At 40.9% G+C, this 12,006-nt stretch overlaps 1 protein-coding gene across 4 annotated transcripts in view; it reads right to left on the bottom strand.

Moving 5' to 3' along the window:
• The window catches only part of dab2ipb (DAB2 interacting protein b), a 166,563-nt gene that overhangs the window by 16,990 nt on the left and 137,567 nt on the right, over nucleotides 1-12,006 (bottom strand). For all 4 annotated transcript variants that reach the window (XM_072674954.1, XM_072674949.1, XM_072674941.1 and 1 more), the window contains 4 exons: nucleotides 4,082-4,226; nucleotides 1,994-2,138; nucleotides 1,438-1,674; nucleotides 1,040-1,241 (listed from right to left, as the gene is read on the bottom strand). In XM_072674954.1, coding sequence (XP_072531055.1) covers nucleotides 1,040-1,241; nucleotides 1,438-1,674; nucleotides 1,994-2,138; nucleotides 4,082-4,226 — 729 coding nt within the window. The remainder of the gene's footprint in view (nucleotides 1-1,039; nucleotides 1,242-1,437; nucleotides 1,675-1,993; nucleotides 2,139-4,081; nucleotides 4,227-12,006) is intronic.

Here is a 12,006-nt window from a genome sequence, read left to right as displayed (position 1 = left end):
GATGGAGAGGGCAACATCATAGATAGTTTTTGTCCCATGCAACCTAGCACGCAACACCCTAACAGTGGTTGCTCCATGGATCACATCTAAATCTATCTTTGATGCCGTCATGTCCTTTATCCGACTATTAATCAGTTATAGCCACAGGGGACCAATGGATTTTTCATGTTTAGCTCAAAACCTGTGAGCGAAAGAGCCTTTTAGATTATGTAAACAGGCTATTCATAATTCAACACCAAAGTGCAGCCATGAAATTCGCTCTTTTAGAGTAGAGTTAGTCTCAGAAAGTAGCTACAAGAAGCTCAAACTTTAAGAGTATCATAGCAACTGAGCTCTCATACAGTAATACAATTCATGAAAGTAGAGGTCGGCAAATGGACAATATTTTAGCATAATAAACAGTATGCTTTGCTGAATGTAGAGATCATCAATACTTAAAGAACACTGAGTAACTGCATATTTAATTACCTAGAGCATATCAGTCCAGTTTAATTGGATATAGTGCAGCAATTATCATGATATAATATTTTTCCATATCATCCAGCTCCACAAAAAAAACAACAACTGTGCATTAGAGTGATTTCAGCACAGTTAAGATGTGCTGTTAGACACATCTGGAATGATACAGTGACATGGCACAACATGATACATTTGACAATGTTTAAGTAATTTAAGTTAGTCTGGTAAGGAAATCAAGAGGTTATGGTTGCAAAGCAACATAACAGTCAAATAGTGGTCCCTGAACTGCTCAATGGTGTTAAAAACTTCAACAAGAGTGTGGGTCTTGAGCGTATATAGCAAGCACACTGCACCAAGAACAGCAGATTAGAGCTAGCAGAGATACAGTTCTGCTGCAGAAAACAAATAATCCACTGTCTTTACACGGCACTATCCTCACTTGACCTACCTAAAGTGAACTTGGACTCTGAAGTGTGTACTGGTACACTTCACACTATACACTACTCTGCATACTACGCTGCAGGGCATAGGAGATCCGTTTCCTACAGTAATGTAGAAAAGGCACTGTGAGAGAACTCACCTGATCCATTTGGGACACCACCTCTGCCAGTAAGGAGTGCAGGGTGGAGAGTTCGCGGCCCAAGTCGATGTAGCCCTCAAAGCCAGCAGTGTTGGAGATGGTCTCTGGGTTCGAAATTTCCAGCAGAAAGCGCTGCATGTTGGTCCACTCATGCTCTAGAAACTGGTTCATGAAGGACATGTACTCCTCTTTGTTGCCAAACCTGAGAGAGGGAGACAGTTTGGGTATAAGCCTTCATTATTTGTTACCCACATCAGGCCCATTTCCAGAACAAAAGTGACTTTGGCATGGGTTTACATCACCATGCACAAGCAGGCAGCAAAACACAACATAACATAATTAAGTAATGTGAATCACCTCTACCTGCCACCTGTCATCTAGCAATAACCATGACGTACTTGGTGAAGTTGGCGAGGTTCTGAGTGACCTTGGCGATAAGTGTGAGTGTGCGAGCTGTGCGGTCGTCGGGGTACTCCTGGGTCAGATTGAACAGCGAGGGGGACATGATGGCTGGACACAGGAACCGCAAAAACAAAGAGGCGCTGATCAAACGCTCGCTGATGTCTGGTCGCCCTCGGTTACCACACTCCTGTCGCCATGATGCAAACACCTCTTTAAGTTCTCGTGGGAAAACGCTGTAAAAAGCAGAAGCACAGTAAGTACAGTCTCTTAGTTTCAATTCTCACCTCTAGTCCAAATAAGAGGCCAACAAAACATCCACCAAGAATACAACACTTTTTCCCCCTAACAAAGTGAATATATATTTAATGTCTCCAGCACAGACACATTTCTGTGATGGCCTTTCCTAAGCACACTTACTCATGCTCTTATTTCTTATGTGTATAAACGATGTCAGAGAGTCAGGTATTATAATTCCAAATGCTTGCATTTTACTAAGCATCATCCACTGTAGCGAGATTTTGTACTTGGAGTGTTGCCTGTTGCTATAGTTACCAGTAGGAGTTGATGATTTTGCAGAAAGCCAGCTCACAGCACATCTTCAAGTTGCTCTGGTGCTCAGGAAGATCATTGGGGGAACACTTTGATGGGTCTACCTCACAATTCTCATCTGACTCATACAAAGCTTTAATAAACTCCCCTACAAAGAGAGAGAGAGAGAGAGAGAGAGAGAGAGAGAGAGAGAGAGAGAGAGAGAGAGAGAGAGAGAGAGAGAGAGAGAGAGAGAGAGAGAGAGAGAGAGAGAGAGAGAGAGAGATCAAAGCTTAATGATTACATATTCTATGCATATAGTATTCTATGCAATAACTTCATATTGTTATAGTAATTGGACAGGGGATTAAAGTAAATTAAAGGTATGATTTAACAAGTAGTTCATGTGATTTTTTAATTCGTATAATGTTTTTTTTTAACATTGTTCCAAAGCATCTGTAAAGAAATCTAGGGTCCTAAACCTAATAAGAATCAGAGAGCAGAATTAGAACCTTATATGGGACATATATGAGTTAATGACTGACTGATGTGTCAGTTGGCCAATAACTCATTACTCATTTCTGAAGTCCCACAGATTTATTGGCATGAGCAAAACGTCTACATACGAAGCTCTGATGCTTAGTTGTATTGTGAAGACTTTATGAATTCCTTTTAATGTTTTAGAACGCAACTCAATTTTAAGAATCATACCTGACCCTCAAAAAAAGGTATCAGAAATGTTATCTCCATGATTTAGTACAGAAGTGTCATATTGGCAAAGCTGCAGTAATTAAGGATTAAAACATGGCAGGTAAGAAGTTGTGCATCAGCACATGGCAAGTTCAGAAAAAAAGCAAGCTAATTTTACAGGGTCACGAGGTAAAGAGGTAGAAAATAGCAGTTAGACTATGTTATAAGGAGAAGGCTTCCCCCTGCATAAGCCTCAGTAAAAAGAAAGCAGCACATGTGGATGAGTGCAGTTTAACCCATGTCCAGTCATCTTTGGCACTGATTATTCTAATCTTGCTCTGTTTGTCATTGTTTTGATTATGACCAAGCATAAAGTGTTCTCTCTCAGGTCCTCTGAGGATAAAGACACTCAGGTCTATCTCTTTTTTTGACTTTCACATGTCTCAGCCAATCCAAAGAAGTGAGCTGTTCAATAATGTAACAGTGCTTCACAGACACATTAATCTAAGAAAACAACCATACATTATTCAGCACCAGCAAATGTGCTCCTAATGCAAACCTAAATAGATACATGTACACAGATTCAACCACATTTTACACACACACAGACACAGACACTACTGATATAAGTAGTGTGAAATGCACAGCCATATTTTTGCAGGTAAACAGGCATTAAGGGCATTCTGGGGTCTCAAGTGCATTCATTCATTTTAGAGATTACCTGAGAGTGTGTGTATTGATCTAAACTTATCAAAAGGTCATCAGCAATATAGTATAGTTTAAACCCATTTAACCTTATTAAAATATTCATATTTCCCTTTTGTCAAACTTTAATGACAAATAGCCTAATAAAAATAGGTCCAAAATTATTTAAAAGAAAAACTTATTTATTAAATGCCAAAAATGTATTTGCTTCTCCTGAAAAGCAAGTATTTGTTCTGAAAGTTACAATATGCTGGTTTGCTAGTTTCTTTAAAACACCAACAATAAGCAAAATATGCCATTGTTAGCTTAACAACAATGTTGGAAATAAGAAAAGCTGATACTGATATGAGGATGGCATCTTCCTTGTGTATACCTGTTGATGTTGATGCATAAATACTGATTAAATACAATGTATATATTAGGAGAATATCCACCTGTCTTAACATTTAAAAAGGCATTTATTTGAAGCAGGTTACAAATGCAGAATCATACAAGTACATACTCCCCTAAATGGTAACAGTTTTTTTTTCTTAACATATATCTGCCTGTATTAGGATCATAGCAAACCCATGGAAAATTGGAAAACCCATACCAGTTAACAAATGCCTGCGCCGGTCAACATCGCTTTAAGAGCAAGTGATTAAAATACAGATTTTTAGATAATTAGGGCTGCTCTTTTTCTCTCTCTAACACACACACACACTTCAGATATCTTACCAAGTGCATCCTGTAGATACTTCTGGCCCACAAGTTTTAGGTATTCCTCAATGGCCTTGGTGCCCAGTGTGTTCTCACGAAAGATCAAGTGCTCATTTTCCCCACACCGATCCACCTCGGACATCATCAGATCAGTCAAGAAGTCCTAAATAAACAAAGAAACAACGAAGGTTTCAGTCTGACAATATACAAACATCCACAGACACAAAGAGCAAACTAAACATTACACTTCACATCACACTTTAATCTGTTCCTGCGGTCACTGTGACTGAGGCTAACAGACAGCCTCTCCTGACAGGAGGGCAATATGACAACATTGTTTTTTTTTTATATTGTTTGATAGTCAGTACATAAAGAACACCGAACAACCGCATGTTTCATTAAAAAGAAAGCACAAATCAGAATATATAATACATCATTTTATTGGATTTAGTACAAAAAAAAAAAGTCACTATACTAAAATATGCAATAATAGTTGAGAGTGTTTGTTTGACTCGACACTGGCACTACCTTATTTTTTTTTTTATTGAGAAGTAGTAAACAGCCACTGTACCTAACCCAACAAACGCACTGTTTTCAGCAAACTACTAATGCTCAGTTACTGTCTTTAATATCATAAAAAATAAATAAATAAATAAATAAATAACAATAAATTCCAACTGTGAAGCAAGGGGGTGGTTCCATCAGGTTTTGGAGTTCTGACTGGTATTGAACAGGAGTAGAGGCCTGGACGACTGGGGAAAAAGTCTAACAAGAGCTGAAAGCCTTTTACCAACAAAAGTGTTTGCAAACTTAACTCCTGCCAAGGGCTGCCTCTGTAAAGAGTCCAAACTTTTGCACAGGCCATAGCGATGATATTTAGTTTTTGATGTTATGAAAGGTGCAGCAACTAGACTGACGCCCTCAAATGAATCACTAAATGTTTGACTGATATGACACCCTGATCTGTCCGTTTCTGAGGGTGTCATTTATCCAATAATACTGCAGACTGATTTCTTGTATGATTAATCACTATATATAGCAATATAACCGCAATTCATTTTTGCAGTCCTAAAATAAAATCAGGAAAATAAAAGTGAAAGAAAGCTTTTTGCACTCAAGTGCAATTCTGGTCTAATCAAAGCTAACCAGCAGGGAACCAATCAGGAGTTGATTTGTACAGGGCGCACACAGAGTTGTGCATTGGTATGCACAAGCACCTGCACTCACAAACACACTCAGAGAAAACAACATAATTTAGTTCCAATACCCGGCAGGTTTGTACTAATTCAGTAGGTGTAAATATGTGTTCGGAACAACAGACAGGTTGGTAAAGGTCTGAATCAGGAATAGTACCAAGGTTGCCTCATATCCAGCTTTCCAACAGAGAGCGTGGAGAATGTACACACTGTACTCCCTGCTCCCACCACTGGTTTCATTCTTCAAAAAGTACAGCAGGCGATTTTATAACGCAGGATTGGTCAGTTAGCCGTACAACTGAAGCCAAAAAAGTCAAAAGAAGGCTGTCAATTTAAATGTTCCTTATTCCTCCCCCCAAATTGGAAGGAGCTTTAGTACTCTTTTGCTTAAAATAACTGTTCAGAAACAAAGCTGTATTACAGTCGATCAATGTTATTTATTAAAATGTGATGACCATACCAGATGATCACTTAAAAATAAACACTGAATAAATACATCAGAGAGAACAGAGATGTTTCTGTGTTATAGGTGTGATTCAGTCTGGAGCACAGGGAAGACACACAGGGAGGCGGAAGAGTGAACTTCCTGCACTTTTCATCACAAAGCCAGCAGCAGGACAACCAGTGAGTCAATAAAGGGGCCTGTGGGAGAGTCTGCAGCTAGAAACTGAACAGTGAGCAAAAATCACTAACAAAAACATCGCAGTAACATTATTGACCCCATTTACACCTGGTCACCTGTATTTGGATTGTATCCTGGTAAGATGTTAATCACATGCATTTACAATTGGTAGTCAAAAGTGTTTCCTGTTAGTCGGACGGAAATCTGATTGCTGTGTGGGACAGAATATGCAAATCCACTCATTACACAGCAACCAATCGTTTATCCATTCAGCCTTTTTCTGTGCTGTGATCCCTTCAAATTTGTAATTTTACATGCCATGATGCATTTCTTCAAACTTCCACACTGTACGAGAAAACATCTGTGTTTGGACTGCCTGGGAGGAGGTTTTGGTCGTGCAAAGAGGAGTTTTGGTTGTGGTGGGAGAGGTTTTGGTTGCTGAGTGTGTATTGGAGAGACGGATGCGTTTCCACTGATTAAATGCATCTCAGACCACCTCCTGAAGTGGTTTGGGCTATTACATTACCATGCGTTTAGAATGGTGTACCCGGCTCTGATGCATCGGCCAGCACTGCACTGAAGTGATGTGGGGAGAAAATGCCATCTGCCCACCCTGGAGAGAGCAAGGCCAAGTGTTCTCTCCAGGGGCCTTGGCTGCCATCGGCTAGCATCATGACCCTGATCATGGCTTCTTCTGGGTTCTTCATTCTTTTGTTTCACATTATTTAACAGCTCTACAAATATGCAACCAAGATGCTAACAGCAAGCGCTAGTCTCAAAAGCTACAAACTAACCACTCATCATTGAAGCACACAACAAACAAGAAGGGCCTTAACCAGGGTGAATTTCAAGAGCACAGCTTTGCCATGTGCTGGATGCAAATAGCACACTTACTCGTCATTCATCCGTACCAGGGAAGTACCCAAGTAATTTCACAGCCAGTTAATTGAATAAAAAAATTAATGAAGACTAACATCAGAATGTTTTGACATCCCCCTAAGGTCACTCTACCCCAGTGTAGTCACAAACTTACTGTGCCTCAGTTTAGCCCACTTTACTGTACCTCAACTGAAGAAAGGAGATTTGTGTTACACCTGGCAGTTCTCACAGTAGTAAAACTCATCCTGCCAAAGAGCAGTGAGCTCTTAACTCTGGGTCTAAGCTTCTCATGTAGAAATTCAAGGGAGAACGCTGTTCTCAGAATGATGACTCTTTCTCAGCCCATCGATTTTCCCCCTCTTTTTTCTACTTTTCTGTCAGAGCGCTCTTCCCTCGTATCGCTTCCTCTCTCTCGCATTTATCCAGCCCTCGCACTCCTCCAACCACATCCCTCTCTGTCTTTTTCTCTCTCTCTCTCCCCTTCTCTCTCATGACACAGCACAAATGTAAATAAGAGAGCGCTGAGCTGAATATTTTGCCCGGAACGAAGCGGTTTTCTGCCGCACCGCTAAGGACAACGTTCTCTGAATCAGCTAGTTGTGCTACAGCTTATTCAACCTTGCTGTAATAAAAATAACCCCAGCCATGCCTGGAAGCCACCGAACATGAGGCTCAGATCCAGGATCAGTCCTCCGCTCAGTCACTATTGATCCAACTCACTTTGCGTCAAAAGTTACGCTGATCCCAACACGATATTTGCAGCTTTGGGCTTCAGCAACTGTAGGCAAAAACAACTTTCATGGGTGCAGTCTTGAAGTTAGGCCCAAGAAAACATGCACTTGCCACAAGCATTCCTGGGCATGTTCCGGCACATAATCTGGGTATGGCAGGTGCAGGAGAACGCTGCCTCCCTAAATACTGTGCCAACTGTAGTTTGGTAGAGGAGGAATAAAGGTGTGGGTTTGTCTTTCGTGGTTTCAGGTCCTTAGTTCCAGTGAAAGGAAACCTTAATGCTATAGCAAACAGTAACGTTGTAGATTGTGGAACAATTCGGGGAAGACACCTGGCCGTTCTAACATGACAACCCACCACCCAGATAAAATGAACTTCATAAAGAGTCTGATGAGTTCAGTGAGAAGTGCAAAAAAACGAGAATACAGATAAAAATGAAAGGCAGCATTGAGATCAACGCTGCATGCTGACTTTGGAGTCAACGTACTTCTAGTACTGCATGACTGACAGAAACTGGTACATGTGATTACTTGGACGTATTACTGTATTTGCGATCACTGAACTGACATTTCAATACAATCATTGAGAACACTTGAGATTTGTTGGCGCATGTTTTTCAGAAGACACAACGTACCCGCGAGGAACAAGAGAAATTGGTCATCGCACCCTCATCAGAACTTACTGTGATTCATTAGAATGCTCCATTTACTGAGCAGTGCTATTTATAACTGTGCGAGCACTTGATTCTGATTCAGCCACCATGAGTTCTGGCTTTTTGTTCTTAAGACTAAATTAGAACTGAACAATAATTATCATGCCATTATTTGTGCACCTCTCACACAGTCTTAAGAGACTCTTGCACAGCCCAGGAAGCCAAAATCTGCCAAAATACCTAGATAATGCAAGATAATGTAGAACCAAAAAAGAGAGGAATTATTTCTGTATCAGCTACCTGTACACTGTCTGAGCAAAGATTATACAAAGGAAAGATTCCCAATGTTCACCTAAAAGTCTATCCGAGACGGGCTACCGAGTGGCGCAGCAGTCTAAGGTTGGGCCCATCATCAAGAGATCCCTGGGGATCCTACAGACATTCGGTCAGGGACAATGCTTGCAATGTTAGGTTACGTAACAGAATTGACCGTGTTCTCCTTCGAGTGTGTTCATCTGGCCATAGATGCTGCATTTGCAGCAGTTTAAAAAGGTGCAGCTCAATGTCCATTCCAGCACTGGTAGCACTGTGATATGGGAGAACTGGCTATTATGTAGGAATTGGAAATTACAAATATTTTGGGGGAAAATTAATTACAATTTAAAAATGTGTGAAAAACAACAAATGAGAACAAAGCAGCATGATTAGTCTTGTGCAGGATTACACTCTTTTAGAAGCAAATAAACAGGGGTCAAACATGCGACCTGCAGGCAGGAACTGACCCAATTAAGGTTCTAACCTGGACGGTTAAACAACTGGATGACCCTTGTTCTCAACGGTGATTTTATAAATTGGAGTAATACTGTTTACTAAGAGAAATCCTAACCTCCCCACAAGTTAAAACAGACCGTCAGCTGAGCCGAACAGAATATCCATTTGAGCCGGGGGCAGGACCAATCTGAATCTTGACTTGTCAGGGGCGGGATTTCTACCAACATCGAATTCAATGAGAAAAATGCCTCAACTTACCTATGTAGAAAGCATTCACACAGCAGGTCACACTGTGTGGAACTTACCAAATGTCAATCACAGTACGTCTTCCTGCTTCCTCAGAAGGACAGAACCTGATGTTCTTCGGAGATGTTAGCTAGTACAGTTAGAGCTCTGTGTACCTGCAAATACTGAACACTTTCACTGTTCATTAACAGGTTTAATGGAGCATATTATGATACTGCTGAGAGGGGCTGTACAGAGGGCTGAAAGTTAGTGTTAGTCAGTCAGTGACCCAAATGTCAGTCAAGTTGATAAGCGGTCATTTGCCAGTCAGTCGGCAGGCAGGGCGATGTTGCACTTGCACACTTCAGCTCGAATGTGCTAATGATCTATAATTCTCCATTAGCAAACTAAGAACTTCTTACCTCTTTTCTAAAGACCGGATCACAGTGTTGGGTTTTCTAATAACAGTCAGTCTGCCCCGCCCTTCATAATGGGCTGTGTGAATGTTGCCTGTTACCTTAAATGAGTTTGACACCCCTGAAATAAACAAATCATGAGCGTGTCCAAGTGTGTGCTGGGGTTTTACACTGAAATGAGCTGAAACAGAATGTCAAATTCTTGTTCTGTGAGATTCTCGTTTTGTTACCTTACTCTTAGGAGGCAGCCTGGTTACTAAACATCAGTTGAAACACCACCTCTTTTTTTTTAGCACAGATTATTAAGTAAACTTCAAGGCAAAGGAAACAAGAACATTTTTTAAAATATGGGCCCTAAAATTCTCACTGCCTTTGGCAATTGGGGAGCCAAGAGAAATAGACATTTCCCAAGCTCTGTGACATTCTTGCGAAATAAACCACAAAGTTGTTTTGTATTCACACAGATACACACATACATACACAGCTCTGAGGCTAGACGCTAATCAGAAATAGCCAAGAACATTCCATATTACTGTCAGAACCAATCAGCTAACCCATACCTTATTCAAAATCAGAGATATACTTGCGCACCCACACACCCAACCACCCACCCACCCACACACACACACGCGCGCACACACACACGCGCGCACACACACAAATGAGGAAATCGGGCATAAGAGGAGAGAAAGAAAATGCAATAGAAACAAACATATGAGAAAAATCTAAAACAGGGAGGGGAGAGGGAGCAGGCTAAAAACAGTAAGGAGAGGGAAGGGGTGGGATAAACAAGGCACAGGAGAGATAATAAAAGAAGGGATGGGAGGATTAAAGAAAGGATAAAATCCCAGAGAACAGAGCTCCCTGGAGGCTGCATAGCCTGGCAGCGAAAACTCATAAAGGCAAGACCATCTGACAGACACAAGCAATAATGTGTGTGTGTGTGTTTGTGTGTCCATACAAGCAACTTAGTACCAACATTATCTTTATATAGGAGTGTTAGACAGCTCTGGACTGGCCATGGAGTGTGAAAAGAATGTAAAGGTCAGTCAACGCCTGCATCAACACCTGCATCTTACTAACTATATGATTTAGTATTGTGAATTTTCTTTTATTTTATAGGTGTGTATCTGCAACCAACTAGTCTTCATATTACTAAAACACTGACTGGAAATAGAGGGAGAACACAGCAATTAGGATAGAAGAGCCCTGAGCATCAGCAGACCTACTGCTACCCAATCTAATGTCCGACCTGTTTCCTTCTGCAGAAGAAAACACACAGCTTACATCACATCACACAGTGTGACAATTTAAAGTATCTGAATGCATTAGAAAGGGGTGTCCACAAACATTTGGACATACTGTACTTATCCACATATCCTCTCTAACAACAAAACCTTTTGAACTGATTATAAAGACACACTCAAATGCTTTAAATAAAGGGAGAAGAAATTTCTAATCAGGTTAGATCTGGGATGTGGGAGGACCGTGTTATTACAAATGCTGTTAGAAACAGGGAAAAGGAACAACTGGGATCTAATCTGTATGTGCAAGTTGTCAAATTGGCAGAGTTTGTGATATCCGGAGTGTGTGTAGCTGTGTTTTGTCGTTCCCCGGACACTGTTATAGCTTTAACACATGCTGTGGCACATATTAGACTTGCTTAGCTGAGGTGCACATCCAGCACAGCCATCCAACAGCTGGAGTTCTTCTACTCTCTTAGCTTTATGGAAATACTGTAGAGAAATTCTGCCAACAACACAGGGAATAACAGTGTTTCTCAATCCTGTCCTTCATATTGCAGTGATCTCCCTGCTAACTCTTTAGAGTTACATTTACAAGCTATGCAGGAGTCTGAAATGGGAGTGCCAGGGCACAGAAAGCACTGGATTGTGTAGCATGGTAGCTGAAACCTAGACATAGGCAAGGGAGGTTACTTGAGGCTAATCAATAGCCTCCTGCTTGGTGTTTCAGGGGCTGTGTTTCTCTTTTCACCCCCAACTGATCTCAGGCAGACAGGCAGAAGATAGGGTTGCAGGGCTAACAGTATGCCTCCTGAGCCTTCTGGGTGTGTTTGTGTGTGTGTGTCTGTATATATCTAGTGTCCTCAAGGTACCTGGAAGGCTTGCTTGTAGCCTTATGTGTGTATGGGGAACTAGAGTGCTAGTTCACAGAGAAATAAAAATGTACACAATTTTGCAGCTCAAGCAAGTTGATCAGACAGGGACTTTTAATTCTATAGTTTGTAATGTAGCCAACAAGTAATAGAAACCTTAACATTGATGGCATCACTTAAACAGCTCTTTTATGGAAGAAGTAATGCAGGTTACTACAGACTAGACATTAGACTAACTGCACTTTGAGGTAAGTGTGAGATTTACCAGTGCCTGTTGCAGATGCTAATTGGTGGATTAGAAGATTGCATTACTTGTTAGCTACATTTGCATTGT

This window comes from Salminus brasiliensis, chromosome 1, assembly GCF_030463535.1.
Source record: "Salminus brasiliensis chromosome 1, fSalBra1.hap2, whole genome shotgun sequence".
In the NCBI taxonomy this organism is placed as follows: domain Eukaryota; kingdom Metazoa; phylum Chordata; class Actinopteri; order Characiformes; family Bryconidae; genus Salminus; species Salminus brasiliensis.
The sequence above is the reverse complement of the archived record's forward strand: the minus strand, read 5'-3'. Positions and strand labels throughout refer to the sequence as shown.